Raw genomic sequence first — 20,263 nt, forward strand, 5'->3', positions numbered from 1 at the left:
CCTCTAGTTAATCCACATTATTTTTAGGGGGCTTTGCCTAAGAGTAAGACTCCTTCCTTACGTTCTTTCTCTCTCTTTTAGGTCCTACTCCCAAGCTTTAAACTGCCACATGGAATCTTTTGGGAGGGCAGAGCAGAAGTGGGCAGGCAATGTTTGGAAGCCGGACTGAAAATAAATTTTCCATAAAACACTACCATCCTATAAATGGTTCTGTCTGGATGGGTTCCTTGAGATGTATTTTATTTCCATTAAAAAACTCAAAAACTTTGAAACACTGTTCACATCTCAAAACTTGATCGAGAAAATCTTCAACATTTGAAGTACTGAAGAAAAAGTTTGAAGAAATAAAAGAAACCAAGTGTTCTCTGAACCACCTTAGGAGGCAAAAGGATCCTGGGGAGCCTTCAGGGTTCGTTGGGGAGGGAACCCAAGATGGGCATTAAAAGCCTGTCCAAACCCGGTTCTTCTGTTTAGAAAACAAGAGGAGGACAAGAAGTAGGAGACCGATGGTGCCCAAAGCTAGCGGGTCAGTGTCACTTTCTTGCTCCTTCGCCTCTTTCTTCTCCTTTGTCTCTACCGGGTCCTGTGTGTCCTCACATTCTCACCAGCCCCTGACTGCCCATCCTCGTTCTTCCCATCCTCCTAAACCCCCTCGCCAGCGACTACGCCCACCCACCCCAGGACCCGATCTGCCCGGGGCGCCGTCCACACGTTCATGTCTTTCCACCGCCCACGTTCCCCGCTCCGGCAGTCCCCGCACTTCCCGGCCAGAGGGGATCTCGGCCAAGGGGGCCGCCCTGGCCTCGGCCCTCCCCCGCCCCGGGCCGGCCAGACCATAAAGCGCCCAGCGCAGCCGCCAGCGCACCCAGCTGTGCGGCGCGGAAACGCGAGCACCGCCCCCGACGGCAGCGGACGCCGCGCTCCCCTCACCTGCGCCGCCCGCCGGGCTCCTGACCCAGGCACCGCGCACCGCCCACCTACTCGGGCAGGGCCCACCGTGCCGTACTCGCGCGCGCTCGCAGGGAGCACTAAGAACCAACATGCTGGCCACGCGCGGAGCCGCCCTGCTTCTCCTGCACCTGGCCCTGCAGCCGTGGCTGGCGGCCGGCGCCCAGGCCACCCCCCAGGGTAAGTGGGCGCGAGCCGGGGCGGGCGCCACGGGCCCGGGTCCCTCGGTCTTGGTCGAGGAACCCGCCGTCCCGCTGCTCCCCTTGGGCGAATTTGGTTCCTGCGGCCTCGCTCGGCACCTCTCTGTCCCTCTGGGTCAGAGTCAAAGCATTTTGTGCTTGGAAGTGGTAATTAGCGATTAGAATCTTTAGAGATTCGATTATCCAGCGATTAAGACCAATTCCCCATACAGTAGTTTGAGGGATGCAAAACTTATTTTCAGGCTAAGCAGAGACTAGGGGTTTACTTCCAAGCTTAAGGCGCGGCCCTAACCCTCTAACGCACAGGTTCCGTCTGGAGTAGGATGAAATCCGGGTTGTGTCCGCCCGGGCTCTCTCGGGCCCGCCCTCCCCTTCACCCCTTGCAGCCTAAATCCTTCAACACCAGGAACCACGTTCGCCCAGATGGTCTGAGGATGACACCCCAGAGAAAGGGGCAGTATTTCTCCTTTGTTCTGCCGCTCGCCTTTTTCTGCTCCAACTTTGCTTGGGACCCTGAGGCCTCCTTTGGGGGTGGGACTGATCTCTTGCTTCTTGAGGGAAATGGAACAGGAAGAACTGAGAAATGGGTCTGCTCTACTCTAAAACTTCGATAAATAATTTGAAAAGCCAACTGGATAATCAGCCTTCAAACTCCTTCGTGAGATGGAGGGAAAATAACGGTTGGGCAGAAGGCACTTAAAGCTTAAACAGAATTTTGAAAAGACCGAAAGGAAGGAATTATTTAAGCAAGAGAAGGTCTTATGGCCCTAACTGGCTAGCCCGTGATGATCTTCATCTGTTTGAAATCGATGCCTGGCGTTGATTAATTACTGACTAAGGAAATAAAGCTGGGAGAGACATGCACCTTGAAGTAAAAACTGTTATTTCTAAAACTAGAATGAAGAATGCCTGTGCGGGTCTTCTCAAGTTCCTGTCCTTCCTACTGCACTAATGGTCTGTTTAAACTTTGCATTTCACCTAGTAACTCATTTTGCTTCCGGAGCAGGCAACCAAAATTGTGCGTGCAGGAGGATACTGTACTGCTTTTTATTTGGGTTGAAATATTTTCCATGTTGTCATTGACAGTATTTATTCATTGCGACCTTGCTTCTAGGGAGGTAAGAAAGGAAGCCCTTTTTAAAAATTGAAGGATGATTGACATATAATGTTATTTTAGTTTCAGGTGTACAACATAATGATTTGATAATTGTATACACTGCAAAATGACCATCACTATAAGTCGAATTAACATCCATCACCTACATTTTTTTTCCTTGTGATGAGAACTTTTAAGATCTCCTCTCTAAGCAACTTTCAAATATGCAGTACAGTATTATTAGCTATAGTGACCGGGCTGTACCTTACATCCCCATGGCTTACTTATTTTATAACTGGAAGTTGATGCGATTTGACCTCTTTCACCTACTTCACCCTACCCCCACCCTTCACATCTGGCAACCACCAATCTGTTCTCTGCATCTATGAGTTCTTTTTTGTTCATTTGTTTTTAAGATTCCACATATGAATGAGATTATAGAGCATTGGTCTTTCTCTTACGCTTTTCTCTTATGCTCTTATGTTTTCTCTTACGCTTAATTACACTAAGCATAACACCCTCTAAGTCCATTGATATTGTCATAAATGGCAACATTTTATTCCTTTTTATGACTAAACAGTATGCTATTGTATATATGTGTATATATATGTATATGTGAGATATGTATGTGTATATATATATATATATATCTCAGATTTTCTTTATGCATTCATCCATTGATGGACACAGGATGTTGTCATATCTTGGCTATTTAAATAGTGCTGTAAGAATCTGAGGGTACATTTATCTTTTGAGGTTAATGGTTTTGTTTTCTTTAGATAAATTCCCAGAAGCGGAATTCCTGGATTATATGATAGTTCTATTTTTAATTTTTTGAGTAACCTTTATACTGTTTTCCATAGTGTCTGTACCAACTTACATTCCCACCAATGGCATACAAGAGTCCCTTTTTCTCTACATTCTCACTAACACTTGCTATTTCTTGTCTTTTTGTTAATAGCCATTCTGACAGATGTCAGGTGATGTCTCATTGTGGTTTTGATTTGCATTTCCTTCATGATTAGTGATGTTGGACATCTTTTCATGTGCCTGTTGGCCGTTTGTATCTCTTCTTTAGAAAAATGTTTATTCATATTTTCTGTCTAGTTTTAAATCTGGTTGGGTTTTATTTTTTATTTTTGTGGTTTTTTTGGTTTTGCTGTTGAGTTGTATGAGTTCTTTATATGTATTAACCTCTTATCAGAGATTTGATTTGCAGATTCTTCTCCCATTCTGTAGGTTGCCTTTTTAATTTCATTGTTTTGCTTTGCTGTGCAGAAGCTTTTTGGTGTGATGTAGTCCCACTTGTTTGTATTTTCTTTTTGTTGCCTTTGCTTTTGGGGTCAGAAAGGATGCTTTTTAACACAACTGTAAAGTTTTCTTGGAGTTTCTGCTGTGGCTCAGTGAATTAATGATGCAGCTTTGTCTCTCTGGATGCACCAGTTCAATCCCCTGTCCAACACAGTAGGTTAAGGATCCAGCATTGCTGCAGCTGTGGCATAGGTTGCAGCTCCCACTCAAATTCGATCCCTATCAGGGAACTTCCACATGCTGCAGGTGCAGCTGGGGAAAAAAAAAAAAAAGTTTTCTTATTGCAGACCTTATTTAATATACTTGATTTCATGAGTGTGATATTTTGTGTTACATCAATTCTTTACATTTGAGCACACAACTTCATGGTGTACTGCAGGAATTTTTGCTTCTTCTTAGATGGAGCTGCCTCTTTTATAGAGGCTTGGAATCGGGCTATGTACTTCCTAAATTATCTAGTTAATTTAGTTGCTGTGGATGATCTGATTAAGTCAAGTTTCTGATAGATTCTTTTATTGAGTTAATTAGTCTTGCAGTTATCAGCTCAACTGAATAATTTGCTTATCTCCTTTTTCTTATGAGCTGCTTCGCTAGTCTTATTAGTATGTATTCGATTTTCATACCCTGGTAGTTGGGCTCATCAGTAGCAGTAATTTCATGTCCAACACCAGCAGGTTGTGCTTAGATCCTGGTGCTATTACTAAAGTGTAATAACATCAGGAGAAATTTGTAGGGTCTCATTTCTTTTTCAAAACACTCTCCAAACTCATTACTAACTAATCCCAGTGCTGCCTCTTGAGAGAGAAGCCAGTAGATTAGACAAACCATACAGATTGAAATACGGTAAATTTAGCTTGAGTTGAATTAGGAGATAATCATGGTCAAAGCAAGAATCAGGAACACAAAGAGTTTATTTTGGCATGCAGTTGCTATCTCTTAAACACACGTCTCTTTCCCCAAGATGCCTTGTCCTGAATGGAACTTTTAAACATATTGCCTTATTTCACTTTGCTCTCACTGGTGGAAGTATAAAGTTTCCAGTTCTCTGGAAATTTAAACATTCTGTGCCCCTTTTGAAGTACAGTAGGCAGCAGTCTTCCTGTTTGGGGAATGTGGGATGCTAGAAGGAACATAACAGATATTCTGCTTTCCAACACTGCTAGTATTAAAATCATTACTGTGTAAAGTCCTTGGAACACATGAAAGAAACAATACAGATCTAATCTGAAGACAGATTGTCTTTTTATTAAAAAGAGTAGACATTTGCAAGTAACTAGGCTTTTGCCTGTTGGTTTTATAACTTTGATTCTTTTTCTTTTTGTACAAAAGCAGTGCTTGTTCATTATTTTTTAAAAATCGGACAAGCAAAATAAAAAGAAATGAAACATGTATAATTACACAACCCAGAGATAGCTGGTATCCTCGTTAGCATTTTGTTGAACTGTCTTTCAAATCTTTTTCTATGCAAATATATATATATATATATATATATATATATATTTCAAATGGGAGCCTGTTATACATATAGTTTTATGATCCTTTTACACTTAATATATCAGCAACATCTTTCCATATCTAAATATCCCACTGCATTATCCTTTTTAATAGGTAGTATTCCACTTTTGAGTGAACCTAAATTCATCTAAGGCTCTAACATAGGACACTTAGTTGTTGCCAGTGTTTTGATGTGATGAATATTTGCGGTGCTACAGGGTGTTGAGTATTTGCGGTGCTACAGGGTGGCTTGGGATGGCTAAAATCCCTGTAATCTCTGTCAAGCCCTTCTGTCTCTGCTAAGGACAATTTATGTTTTTATGACAAAGTGCTATGCCAGCAACGATTCAGGCTTCCCATCTCTTCCAATTACATTTTCACATAACTCCTTCCTAAATAGAAACTCTGAAGTTACCACTGGTGGTGAATCTCCTTGTACCTAAATATATTACCATGTTGTCCATTATTTCCTTAAAATAAATTCCTATAGTTCAATCACTAAATCAAAAAGTATGTGTGTCTTAGGGCCTTTGATACTGCTTTTATTGTTTTTCCAATTTGATGGTGAGAATAATCTTATTGTTTATGTTAGCAATTCTTTCACCATTAATCACTTGAACACTTAGATACATATTATATATGTATGTGTGCTTATTTGTCTTTGTAACTCTTTTTATGTAAATGTTCTTTGCCCCATTTTTTTCTTTTTTTCTTTTTCTTTTTTTTGTCTTTTTGTCTTTTTAGGGCCTCACCCACAGCATATGGAGGTTCCCAGGCTAGAGGTCGAATCAGAACTACAGCTGCCAGCCTGCGCCAGAGCCACAGCAATACCAAATCCGAGCCGCGCCCTACACCACAGCTCACGGCAACACCAGATCCTTAACCCAGGCCAGGGATCAAACCCGCAACATCACAGTTCCTAGTTGGATTCGTTTCCACTGTGCCATGACGGGAGCTCCCCGTCTTTCTATTAGGTTACTTATTTTGTTGATTTGTAAAACTGCTTTATAAATTGTGGGTTGATACTGTGACTCTTTTTAGTACCCACACTATTGTATCCAGGAAACAGCTCTGGAGCCTGAAGTTCATGCAGGCTATGGAATTGTTCAAACAATATTTGCATAAACCAAGAGAAACACTAAGTAACTTTTAGTGAGTACTACCCAAGTTTGACTTTCACCTTTTAAATTAACTGAACTGACTTTTTCATAGCTTTCATAAAGTTTGAGAGAAAGTGTTGCTGGCTTATTTCCACATTGAGGTTTTTTGGTTTTTTTGTTTGTCTGTTTGTTTTTGGCTTTTTTTTTTTTTTGCTTTTAAGAGCCACACTTGAGGTATATGGAAGTTCTCGAGGAGTCGAATCAGAGCTACAGCTGCTGACCTACACCACAGCAACGCAGGATCCAAGCTTTGCCTGCAACCTACACTACAGTTCATGGCCGCGCTGGATCCGTGACCCACTGAGTGAGGGCAGGGATTGAACCTGCATCCTCATGGTTACTAGTCAGATTCATTTCTGTTTACAGTGTGCCACAACAGGAACTCCCCACACTGGCATGTCTTAGCAGAGAAATACTGGGCAACTGTAAATGCACAAAAGGGGAACATTTAGGTCTCATAAAAGTGGCACATTGTTTTGCTGACAGTGTATCTCCCACCACCTCCATGCTTTCTGCTGCATCCCCTGTGTCATTTTATCACTGACCAGGAAAAGACAATTGGTTCTGGTCCAGGAGGCACATGAGGGACCCCAGGGCAGACATTCACAGCTAGAACATAAGAAAATCAATGATTTGGATGCGCTCACCTGCCCCCCTCCCTTACACATTAAGTGTTCAGTGCTTTTCCTAATGGACATTTTCTGAATCACTCTTTCTTCAGCCAGATGCTGAATTGGGGGTTTGAAAATTTTGTCTTCTCTTAGGGACTATAACCGAGTGATGAAGAGGATGTTACATTTCTCTCGTTCAACTGTCCAGCCACTGTAAGAGTGATGAGGAAGAGCTGGCAAGTTTGACAGCGTGGGAAAATGATGACAATGTCCGTTTACTTCCCAGCTTCCTGTCCAGTCGTCTCCCTTCAAAACCCGTGTTTGCCCCAAATTTAAGTCTTTGACTCATTGTCCCTTTTCTCCCCCTTTCTCCCCAGTCTTTGACCTTCTGCCATCCGCCAGCCAGAGGCTGAACCCGAGTGTTCTGCAGCCCATCCTGTCAGACCCCACCCTGAACGAGCTCTATGTGATCTCCACCTTCAAGCTGCAGACGAAAAGTTCAGCCACCATCTTCGGCCTTTACTCTTCTGCTGACAACAGCAAATATTTTGAATTTACTGTGATGGGGCGCTTAAACAAAGGTAAGCAAGTTTGTAGAAAGCATTTTCTTAAACATCCTGCTTTGCCTCTTCCGGGATGTGGGGGCCTCCTTTCCTTATGATGGGTCCCCACACTGTTGCTGTCAGTTCTCAATGCCAACTTCTTCTGCGTGTACCTTTACCTCTGTAGAGAGGGGCGGTTGATAGTGGGAGAAAGAATGAAGAATTGCTGGTGGCCAAAATGCCTTTTGACATGGTTCCATCCTCAGGTTTTTCTGGATCTAGTTCTGGAAGGGACAGGACCCAGGACAATTTAGGCCACTCTGTGGGTCCCCTCAAGCTGCTATAGCAAATGCCATAGACTGGGTGGCTTAAGCAAGAGACATTTGTTCCCCCCAGGCCTGGAGGCTGCTGAGCCCAAGATCAAGGTGCCAGTAGATTTGGTTCCTGGTGAGAGCATGGTCCCTGGCTTATTGACAGGCACATTCTTATGTGTCCTCACGTGGCCTTTCTTCACTGTGTGCCAGTGAAGAGAGTTCTGTCTCATAAGGACACTAATGCCATCATGGGACCCCACTCTCATGACCTAACCTAGAGCTAATCACGTCCTCAAAGCCCACTTCCTGATATCATCACATCAGGGGTAGGGACTTCAACATCTGAATTGGAGGGGAGAGGGGGACACAAGTGTTGAGCCCATAACCACCACCAACACTATTCTTATGCTCCTTTGGGAGCACATGGCTTAGCAGACCCAGCTCCTAGCTCTGCAAGCACCTTCCTGGTCTTGATGGAGACAGTCCACCTCAGCAGTCGCATTAAATGAACAGCTCTCTTTTCTAGCTGTTCTGAGCCAGTTGACACAGGTCTGTGCTTTGTTTGGTCCCTCTGCTGTCACATGTTTCACTGTCAAAGTGAGTTCCTACATGTCCTACGAAATGACTTCTGAAGAAAAAGATCACTGCTTTTTCATCTCCTTCTCTTCCACCCATGCCCTGGGGACAACACCTGTTCCTGCTTATGGAGGAATGTGACAGATACGTGTCCATGCTACTTCATGCTTTTAATAAAAAAAAAAAAAAAGAGGGCTGGTCCTTCAGGCTAGATTTTCTCTTTGTTTCATTGTGCTTTTACCAAGTAGGTATTTCTCAACCTTTAGACGCTCTCAGATATTAAGCGATTGAACACTTACATCTGCAGGTGTTAGGTGCTAAAAGGACTTCCTAATCCCAAGCTTTCATAAGATGACAGAGTCAAAAAGCCAGAAGGAATGAGGGTTTTAATCCCTTTTTTGTCAAGTTACAATATCGTCTTTCCCTTCCCGTACCCCTTACAAGTTTGCTTTGTCTGTTCCTCTCTGCCTCTCAGGGGTGGTGCTGAGGTTTTAGGTAATGCTCTGGCCTAAGGAGTGGGGACGTGGTTCATGATTCAATAGATGATTCAACCTTTCCTGCTTTATCTGCCCCCCTTTAGTCCCAATGGGCATGATCTCGCCCATCTCACTGCCTTGATTCAGAGAACCCCACTTCGCCTCACATCTGTTGAAGGAACAGCTCCTCTTCCAACAACCCAGCTCTTCGGTTTGATCTATAAAAACTGCCCTTCATCTAAAGAACAGTAACTTTTCACTAAACCTTCTTTTTTAAATGCCTTGGAAGCTTTTTCTTTGCACTCACTCTGTTCGGTGGCTAAAGGGCCCTCTGTAGAGTGAAAAACTCTGCTTCTAGCCTTTCACTCTCACAGAATCTCACCCTCTATTTCCAGTTTGGCCATTGTGAGAAAACAAGGGGGCAAGGTCTCCCCAGCTGATTTTTTTCTGTTCACTCTGTGTCAGCCAGGGTGATGCTAGATAGATGGATAGGGAGGGGGGTTCTTCGTGCATTTCCTTTGAAGAATCACCAGTCGTGTGAATAAGCAGTGTATACCAGCTGATCTCCACGTTAGGGGAGAAAAAACAAGAGAAAAGGATTGTGAATAGCTCTCTACCTGCCAGAAAAGATAAAAACTTTTAGGGAAAAAAAAAAAAGATTTTTTTAGAGGTGTCCTAAAAGCATTCAGAAATTAAAATTCTCAGAAAACAAAGGGGAATTGATACTAGTATGAGAGTTGGGAGATTTGAACAGTTTGACATAGAGAATTTCCCTGGTGCAAAAGGAAAAATACAGAGATGGGCCATCCCTCAGGAATCTGAAAGTTCTAGGAAGGAGCAGCAGCCCGTTCTGCCTGGACCAAGAAAGGGATGTGGTTGAGTCCATCAAGTCCAAGGAAAAGATGTGGCATCTGGCTGTGACTGCCCATTGAGATGTTCAGCAGTGGGGTTGGGCTGCACCCCTCAGGCCTACAAGTCTTATTGCCCAGCCTCAAGACCAAAGAAAGAGCTCAGAGACAGCGACAGAGATATCCATGGGGTTTTTTGTTTTGTTTTGTTTTGCTTTGTTTTGACTTTTTTTTTTTTTTTCGACCTTTCAGGGCTTCGCCCATGGCATGTGGAAGTTCCCAGGCTAGGGGTCCAATCAGAGCTGTAGCCGCTGGCCTACGCCACAGCCACAGCAACTCAGGATCTGAGCTGCGTCTGCGACCTGCACCACAGCTCGTGGCAACACTGGATCCTTAAGCCACTGAGCGAGGCCAGGGATCAAACTGCCACCTCATGGTTCCAAGTCGGAATCGTTTCCACTGTGCCACAGCGGGAACTCCAAGACATCCATGGTTTATTGGATGGGGGATCTTGCATGTCTGCAGCAAAAGGTCCTGGAGTGACACCCCACTGTGTATGACAGATAGAAAGCAAGACAAGGCACTTGGGAAAGAAGGAGGCTACCATTTATAGGAGAAATTGACCTCAGGTTGGCTTATCAATTACCAGGGAAACCAGCAGCCGAGGGACATTGCTCACAGCCCCTCGAGTTAACCACTATCACGAGGGCAGATGTTTCCCTTTAATAAACTAGCAGGTGGAGCCATTCTGGCCTAAGGATTAGGCCATTCACCTGAGGATAGGTGAAACCGGGTTGCAAGGACCAAGAGAACAGCCATCATAAGTGGCCTGACCACACAGGTGGCCACACACACCTGCCATGATTTGCAGGAGGTGGAGAATCATCTTCCTGGAAGGTGAGCCCCAGTCCTTATTCATCAGGCAAGGCTCATCTCCTTTGCTGTTGCTCAGCCTGGAAAACAGTGAAACAGAAGAAATCAGTGTGTATCTATAGTGACTTAAAATGCTGGAGAGGGAAAGAGGACACAACTTTCCCTTTATCAAAGGCTGTGATTTGAGAGAGGGTGACTGCACAGATAGCATCAAAGAGCACGCTTTGGTTGTCTCTGGGCCTTAGATGAGCCCCTCTAAGAAACTGAAATGTGTCTCATGAAGACGGCAGAGAATGGGTTTGCCGCTGAGCCCTGCATTTCGGCTCTCACCCTCTCCAGGTCATCCCACCATGTCTGCCTCATCATTAGATCAAGTCATGCCTGACCCCAGAGACCTGTAGTGGCTTCCCATTCCAAACTAAATGTGGTGCAAATGCCCTTGCTTGGCATTCAGGGCTTTCCACTATCTGACTGCCACCCAGTCTTTCCCAATTCATCCATCCTTCCTAACCATCCATGCAGCCTGTGCTTTAGCTGAATGGACTACCTACCGTTCCCTGGAACCCACCCCCCAGGCTGTGTCTCCTTCTCTGTGCTTTGGCTCTTGCCCTCTGCTTCCCGCATACAAGCCCTGCACCATCTTCAGATACTGAAATCCTACACATGCAAGACACACCTCAAATTTGTGACTGACACCTTTCCTTATATGACTGTGTGCCTCCACGGAAGGTGCTCCTCTTAGGCAGCCGTGTACTTGAATCACTTACAGGTCTTTTCTCCAATAGGTTATAAGTGCCCTGAAGGCAGGGATGAGCATCCCTTAACTCACCTTTGCATCTACTGCAGCAGGTGGCACTGTGCCCGGTACATAGAAGTGGCTCATGAAGTGATCGAATAGAGTCAGTGGAGGCTGAGAAGAGTAGCTTGGTTTATTAAAAAAGAGAGACGCTATTGTGGAAGTTCTAGAGTATACAGGGTCTGTCACATAGTAGTTCTGGCTCAGAATCATTTTTGAGTGTTGAAGACCATCTGCATGAGGATATGAAAGAGATACAGGTAGTATTTCTAATATAAATGATGTATCAATTTATTCATGATGCAGGTGGTATAATCTTGGTAGGCATAAACATTCTACAGAAACCATCCAGCTGGACAGATGATAGGGTTGATGATTTTCTTGAATCTGGCATAGAGGCAACTTTCCAGTTAGTATCCTGAGTTTTAGTCACAGTTAAAAGTCTTAACAACTGGGTCACCATGCGTACATTTCTGAATCGCTCTTAGGCTCAGTGTACTATCTCTAGAGTGGGGGTGATAACAGCCACCTTCCAGGTTGATTGTAAGAACTGACTTATACAAAGTAGCTTTTTTTTAGATTGTGATGCTCAAATGAAAATTTCAGGTTCCTGGGTAGATAGGTAGGTAGGTAGGTAGATGGTGAGAGATGGAGACACCTCTCTACTATTTAGGCAGCTGTCTTCCCAAAATGATTTGGTGGACTCTTGGCTTGCCTTAAGGAAAGCTTCAGCTTCAGAAAAAGTATGAGAAGACTGCTTCTTTAGCCTTAATTTTCAAGCCACTGTGGAAATGAAAGGAACCCCGAGTAATGACTGGGGAGAGTCAGCCATACTCCTCAGCCTATGTATGATAGGCAAAGTCACATAGTTCCAGGTAGTTGCTCAGAAGCCTGCAGGTTAAAGAGATACTGCTTGAGAGAGACCAAGGAGCTTAAAAATGAGAATTCTGAACCCAGTAATGAAGGGGGAAAATGAGGAGCCTCAAACACTAATAATAATACTTACTTATGGAGCCCTTACAGTGAACCAGGGCTGTGCTAAAGGCTCAACACTCATTTTCCCTTTTAACTTAAACAATATTTTTTTTTTTCGGTCTTTTTAGGGCCACACCAAAGTCATAAGGAGGTTCCCAGGCTAGGCGTCATATCAGAGCGATAGCTGCTGGCCTACATCACAGCCACAACTGGGACCTACACCACAGCTCATGGCAACGCCAGATCCTTAACCCACTGAGCAAGGCCGGGATAGAACCTACGTCCATGGATGCTAGTCAGAATCGTTTCATCGGGAACTCCCACAATATTCTTATGAGCTATCCTTGCATAAGCTCAGTTTTCAAGTGGTCGCATGCAGAAAGTGGAAAGAATTTTCATGAACCTTAGGACAACCCCTCAGAGGGTTGTATTACTATTCATGCATTTTGGGGTTGCCTGGAAAAGAAAGCTGGGATTACCTGAAGGCAAATAGGTTGACGAAAACGAAAAAGTCATGCCAGATTATTTATGAATTTTATGAAGTCACTCATTATATCTTTCAGAATAATACTTGTAAAAGCATTAAATGAGCTAGATAAATGGTACTGTTAGGGATTGGTGAATTGCCTTGTAGCAAAGTATCTAGTGGTTTTTGACAAGGCTCTATATTGGCCATTGAACTTTTCCACGGATCAGTGACTTAGGTGAAAACATCGATAGTACTTTACTCTGTATGCAGTTGGCACAGAGCCGCAAAAAAAGAGTTGAACGTGTTAGATGCCATTATCAAGATGAACAAGATCCTACCAGGCTGACACCATAGGGCACAATCAGATGAAATTTAACTATAATAAATGTAAATCCATCCTCTAGGAAGGAAATCACAGACACACAGGATGTGGGAGACCTGTCCTCAGTGAGTGTAGCCAACAACAGTAAGAACCAACCAGTACTGAGCATGGTGCCTGGCGCTTCGTAGTTGCTCAAAAAACACTTCCTGAATGAATGAATGAACAGATACGGTGATGCACCTTTTTAAGAAGCGTTTTCAATTTTAAGCTTCATTAGTACATACATGTGGCCAGATTAAGGGAGCTAACAGTCCCACTTCACTCCTCATTGTCCAGCTGCATCTAGAATCCTGTGTCTGGTTGTGGACATGTTTCACAGGGACACTGTCAAGTCAGAGATTATCTTAAGGAAAATCAACAAACCAGTACCCCTCTGGGTCTCTCTCTCTTTTTTTTTTAAACCACATCACAAGTCACAAGTTAAAGGGACTGGAGAAATGAAGGAACCAGACAGAAGACATGAGAAAGATGAAAGTTGCCTTAAAATATTTGAAGAATATCATTTAGATTGAGGATAAGAGTAAATCTGTCTATAGTTCTGAAGAGTAAAATTAGGACACACTGGTGGAAGTCAGAGGAAACGGAGACTGGCTCTGAATTAGGAAAATCTGGAGGAGCAATCCAAAAGTGAAATGGGTTTTTCTGCAAAGTAATGAGTTCTTTGTTACTGGAAATGTGCTGGTAGAGGCTGCACTTTTATTGAAAGGATTTGTGAAGTGCGATATTAAGCTGGATGACTTATAATGCTAATATTCTGTGGCTCTACTGAGGCTAGAGAGCATTCCATGGGCATTTAAGAAATTGCTTTGCAACTCTCCTATCACATGACCTTGGGATTCTGTGCATATGTACAGCTCTGTACCTACCAGATAGCTCTGTAAAATGATGCCTCATGATTTACTAAAATATAAAGCCCTTTGCACATGTTCAATATAATTGCTGGGCGTTCTTTCACTGGATGGGTTTTTGTTTGGTTGTTTGGTTTGTTTTTTGGTTTTTTTGCTGTGTATGTGTGTGTTGTGTGTTTTCTATAAACTTGACATTGGTTTAAACTCCTATAAGAAAATTTTGGAACATACAGCCTACATTTTTCACGCCCGGGAGTCACCCAGAGTACTTTCGGGAAAAGCAATTTGCTGATTTACCTTTTGTATGTATTTCCAAAGCACTGAAGGTACAAAGATGCAGTGTATAGGGCATAAAGATAAATGAGGAGAGGCAGACAAGAATATCCATCACAAGAGACATTAATGGCAAGAAGGCTTTTTTTTAATGTACAATTATTTTAAAAGAAGAGGAAAGGTTGACAGCAAGGGCTTTCATCATATATTTAAAAGTGCCAAAGAGCAAAGTCATTTGCCAAGCAAAGCAGAAAGCCCCAGACTACCTTGCTGAGTTTGCTGCCTACAGCCCGAGTCACTCTGAACTCCTTTGCCCAAACAGACAAAATATAATCCATTTCTACTTCTTTAAAGCTGGCACTCTGCTTCATAGCTTTGACATTCGACACATCATAATATTTTTGACTACCACGTCCACTTTTCAGAAAGCACCTTTTGAAAATTCTTTCCCAAGATAGTAATATTTCAACTCTTCGCTGCTTGGGTTTGCTTCATCTCCTGCCAGCCACTGAGATGGCATTTAATCACGTGAGGCTACATGGTTCCTGTGTCAGCCTGCTACCCAGGCACAGAAATGCAGCCATAAAATCAGGCCCCAAATTCTCAAGTACACAAAGAAGGTAAGTTTAGAAGGAAAGGATTTATATAAATAAACCAATAGAAACTGCTTCCCAATTTTTTAGAAGACTGGATTAAAACAAATCAGAGGAGACATGTGAATACTCTATTTTATCTGTATTTCATTCAACATATATTTGTACTGGTGCTTTCAGATGCTATGGTGTATGGTAAAATTAGTAAGAAATGGACTTCTGGTCCTAGGAGTTTATGCTCCTGTAGAGAAGATAAGAACTAAATATACTAGTACTTACATCTGCATAGCAGCTAATAGTTTTGCATTTTCTTGTTCGACCACCACTGAAAGCAAGACAAAGTAGGAAGGGAGGCATTTCTTAGCTCCATTCAATAATTTAAGAAACGAAGAGATAAGGAGTTCCTGCTGTGGTGCAGTGGGATCAGTGGCGTCTCTGAAGCTCCAGGACACAGGTTCGATCACTGGCCAGCTCAGTGGGTTAAAAGATTCAGCATTGTCACAGCTGGAGCGTAGGTCACAACTTTGGCTCAGATCTGATCCCTGGCCAGGGAACTCCATATGCCTCAGGGCAGCCAAAAATAGAAAGAAAAAAAAAAGAAAAAGAAAAAGAAAGGACACCTCCAGGCCCAGGATCACAGAGAGATGAAATATTTGAGCCATGAGTGGAATCTGAGTCCTAGAGAACTACACCTCCTCGCAAAGCTCTGAGAAAGTGCTGGGGAATGTGAATGAGGCAGGTACGTCCAGCCTTGACCTGGCTCTTGGCTTCAGATTTGTAGCAATGACAGAGCAGGAAGGAGAGTGATGGAGAAAGCACATTCCACCACAGAAAGCAAAGGATGAGGGAGGCTGCAAAACTCTAAGAGGGTTGAAAACAGGTTGTTAGAACAGGTTGTTCAGCTGACTGCTCATCAGCAGCATGGCCGGTGGTGGAAAAGTTGGACCAGTCGTGGGATAAGGAGTTTAGACGTGATTTAGGAACCCTGAGGGAGCTGGCCAAGGATGTCATTGGCACATCTGTTGCATTGAGAAGGCGGTAATTGGGTCAGAGCAATCCTATAAGAAGCTCCAGCTGTCAGTCCAGAAAAAAAAAACAACACAGAAAGACCCTCGGCAGGAAGGTGCTTCAGGAACCTGGCAGAGAAACCCAGAGATGGAACAGAGTAGAGACAGAAAGGCTGTTGAAAGACCCGCAGCCTTCAGTCCTAATCAGACGAGTTCTTGGTACCAGCTCTGCCAGAGAACCAAGGCCCAAGCAAACTCGTTTCAGAGAGAAGCAAGCAAGAGAACTGAACATGGCTCTGCCGAATAAACAGATGTGTGTTCTGTGTTCCTGAGTGAGGTGCTCCCCAGGTGTTGAGGGCAGAGGTGCAGTGGACCCAGGGGAGAACCACTTCTTGCAGATTCTCCAGCTTCTGGGCCTGGCTTGTGCCTCCTGGAGGCAGAAGTAGTGGTCCCACCGGTTCACTAGTATATACCCCTCTGTGTTTTGCTCCCTTCTGCTCTGGCTGTGTGTGTGTGTGTGTGTGTGTGTGTGTGTGTGTGTGTGTTGGGCTAAGATTGCACAAAGCAAGCACTGGGACAGGGGGAAAGGAGAGAGGAAGGGAGCCAGGCCTCTCTTCTCCCCACAGACAGCGCTGCTTTGGCGATGGTCAGGGACTCCCCCAGGCTGCGGGGGGGGCAGAGCTTGAGGCTGTTTCCAGACTCATTGTGACTGAAGTGAAAATGTTTTCTGAGCAGGTGCCTCTCTCCCCTCTAGAGTAGTCTTACTGCTTTGAAAATAAAGTAAGTATAGAAGCACTGAAGTAAGGAATTTGCAATAAAAAAAGAAGAAAGAAAAATGAAAGCCATGAGCAAAAGGAGAATAATTGGATCAAGTATGAAGAATGGTCAGTGTCAAAGCACTTGATAATTTTTCCGCTAACAGATGTTGTGAAGATGGAAGTTTCCATCATTCTTCTTTTCCTTTTTTTTTTTTTCTTTTGCTATTGTCACAAGATCTAGGAGTGCAAGGAATTTGTCATTTCAGTGTGGCACTGCAACACAAAGCAAGGCAGAGGTAGAGAATGCCCTTAAATGACAGCATGAACACAATAGTGGGTTTTGCTGCCTGCACGAGATGTTAAATTGCCACTCTCTAAACTTTTTCATTTATATGCGAGAAGCTTTCAATGCAGTCATTTAATTATTCATTGAAAGTTCATATTCACAACATTTAGTGTGCACATGTTATGCATAAAGTACTCCACTAGGTACTATTTATAAAATTAAACTTAGTGATTCAGTTAGGAAAACTAATCATGGCCCACAGGCCCTGGAAGACCTGCTAAAAGCAGGCAGGAGGTCCATGAAAATACATTTCCTTTAAATTCCACAGAAATCCCAGGGGAGAAAAACCAAGGATATTGTTTTTGTTTGTTTGTTTGTTTGTTTTTTATTTTCCCACTGTACAGCAAGGGAGTCAGGTTATCCTTACATGTATACATTACAATTACAGTTTTTCCCCCACCCTTTCTTCTGTTGCAACATGAGTATCTAGACATAGTTCTCAATGCTATTCAGCAGGATCTCCTTGTAAATATATTCTAAGTTGTGTCTGATAAGCCCAAGCTCCCGATCCTTCCCACTCCCTCCCCCTCCCATCAGGCAGCCACAAGTCTCTTCTCCAAGTCCATGATTTTCTTTTCTGAGGAGATGTTCATTTGTGCTGGATATTAGATTCCAGTTATAAGTGATATCATATGGTATTTGTCTTTGTCTTTCTGGCTCATTTCACTCAGGATGAGATTCTCTAGTTCCATCCATGTTGCTGCAAATGGCATTATGTCATTCTTTTTTATGGCTGAGTAGTATTCCATTGTGTATATATACTACTTCTTCCGAATCCAATCATCTGTCGATGGACATTTGGGTTGTTTCCATGTCTTGGCTATTGTGAATAGTGCTGCAATGAACATGCGGGTGCATGTGTCTCTTTTAAGTAGAGTTTTGTCCGGATAGATGCCCAAGAGTGGGATTGCAGGGTCATATGGAAGTTCTATGTATAGATTTCTAAGGTATCTCCAAACTGTTCTCCATAGTGGCTGTACCAGTTTACATTCCCACCAACAGTGCAGGAGGGTTCCCTTTTCTCCACAGCCCCTCCAGCACTTGTTATTTGTGGATCTATTAATGATGGCCATTCTGACTGGTGTGAGGTGGTATCTCATGGTAGTTTTGATTTGCATTTCTCTTATAATCAGCGATGTTGAGCATTTTTTCATGTGTTTGTTGGCCATCTGTATATCTTCTTTGGAGAAATGTCTATTCAGGTCTTTTGCCCATTTTTCCATTGATTGATTGGTTTTTTTGCTGTTGGGTTGTATAAGTTGTTTATATATTCTAGAGATTAAGCCCTTGTCAGTTGCATCATTTGAAACTATTTTCTCCCATTCTGTAAGTTGTCTTTTTGTTTTCTTTTTGGTTTCCTTTGCTGTGCAAAAGCTTTTCAGTTTGATGAGGTCCCATGGGTTTATTTTTGCTCTAGTTTCTATTGCTTTGGGAGACTGACCTGAGAAAATATTCATGATGTTGATGTCAGAGAGTGTTTTGCCTATGTTTTCTTCTAGGAGTTTGATGGTGTCCTGTCGTATATTTAAGTCTTTCAGCCATTTGGAGTTTATTTTTGTGCATGGTGTGAGGGTGTGTTCTCGTTTCATTGCTTTGCATGCAGCTGTCCAGGTTTCCCAGCAATGCTTGCTGAATAGACTTTCTTTTTCCCATTTGATGTTCTTGCCTCCCTTGTCAAAGATTAATTGACCATAGGTGTCAGGGTTTATTTCCGGATTCTCTATTCTGTTCCATTGGTCTGTCTGTCTGTTTTGGTACCAGTACCACACTGTTTTGATGACTGTGGCTTTGTAGTATTTCTTGAAGTCTGGGAGAGTTATGCCTCCTGCTTGGTTTTTGTTTCTAAGGGTATTGTTTTAAGCTACTATGTGTATCTTCTTAAACTGTTACTGTGAGGAGCAGAGGTTGTGGCCATAATGAAAATAAAGAGATCCTGAGTATATATGTCTATGACCTGAGTGAAGTCTGGTGGTCCAAGTGGATTTGCAAAGCTGTTCAAAATAGTAAAGAAATTGACATTTTTACAATATCAAATAGTGCATGTACTTGGGCTCAGTTTTCCTCCTCTTGTGTGCCTTGTGTCTCCATTTCCAGCCATGCTGCTGCTATTATAAATTCTCAACAACATTAAAGCGGTAAAAATTCTGTTGTATCCCATATTTAAAAGAGCTCAAGAATTTCTACTTGCATCTTTTTTTCTCCTCATACCACATTTTATTTAAGTCTCACCAGTACTTTACTTCAGGAAATGTCATGTTGTTCTACAGTCATGGCAAGGCCTTCTAGCCAGCCTGTCTTGCCAGGTCTTACCAATTCTTTTCTCTCAGCAATTGGTGGTGACCACATGAGCATAAGAGAAGGTCTCCTGATGGCTCTTGGCATCTCTCTTTACCACAGAACCTGAAGCCAATTGGCCCTCTCCAGCCATGGTCAAATGGAAAAGCAAATCTAATCAGATTTTAGAAGGGTGGGGAAATTAACCTAGAAAGTCTAATGTATTTGGAGAAAGTCTTCAAATAGATTCTGAAATTTTCATTGTAGAGATTATTTTCTTTGGCCGTACTGCAATATAAACAGGTCCTCCTGGCTGACTACTCCATAGCGGCAGCACCCAGTTGGCACTTCAACTTTACAGAAAAGGTACCTGAGGAAAGATGGTCCAAGATACTTGCCATGAATCATACAAGCTGACTGCAGCACAGTCTGGATTTATGTGTGGAATTCCTTTCTTTTTTACTTTTTTTAATCGTTATATAAGTAATACGTATTTCTTTTAGAAAAATCACTGAAGACGAAGAAAAAAAAAACACACATCATCCAAGCACCCAGCCATGACCGTATTAATGTCGACATGTTTCCTTCCAGTTTTGTCATATGTGTATATACGTATATGTACATAAATCCATATATTTTACAGAATGGAAATTTTACTGACTTATAACCATTTTTTCACTCTACCACTTTGTGGTGGACGTGCCACAGAGTCCCCCTTTTTTTTTGCAACCATTTATGCCCTCAGTTTTCTAACTGAGCATTGTTCAAATTTGAGGCGAGGTTGCCGAGGGACAACAGGACAGATTACACTCCATTCAACATATGCTTGCAAAGGCCTGTCCATGCCTAGCATTCTTTTAGTCATGGCCTAAACCACACTGACTTGCGGAGTCCAGTCCTGTCGCTCAGTCTGTCCTTGAGCAAGTCCCTTCACTTCTCTGAGTTTCACTTTCCTCACCTGTCATCATTCCAGTTTCATAGGGTTGCAATGAGTAGCAATGAAGCATTTAAAGCAACCAAGGGTAGCACCCAGCCCTGTACTAGTGCTTAGTAAATATGTAGTGAATTAATACATTGGTGCCCTCACGAGCTT

The 20,263-nt window shown here is 43.0% G+C and overlaps 1 protein-coding gene across 1 annotated transcript in view; it reads left to right on the plus strand.

Moving 5' to 3' along the window:
- The window catches only part of THBS4 (thrombospondin 4), a 51,229-nt gene continuing 31,843 nt past the window's right edge, over positions 878-20,263 (plus strand). Inside the window, 2 exon segments of the mRNA XM_021084490.1 lie at positions 878-1,128; positions 7,198-7,401. Coding sequence (XP_020940149.1) covers positions 1,041-1,128; positions 7,198-7,401 — 292 coding nt within the window. The 5' untranslated portion in view covers positions 878-1,040.

This window comes from Sus scrofa, chromosome 2 (genome assembly GCF_000003025.6).
Source record: "Sus scrofa isolate TJ Tabasco breed Duroc chromosome 2, Sscrofa11.1, whole genome shotgun sequence".
Taxonomy (NCBI): domain Eukaryota; kingdom Metazoa; phylum Chordata; class Mammalia; order Artiodactyla; family Suidae; genus Sus; species Sus scrofa.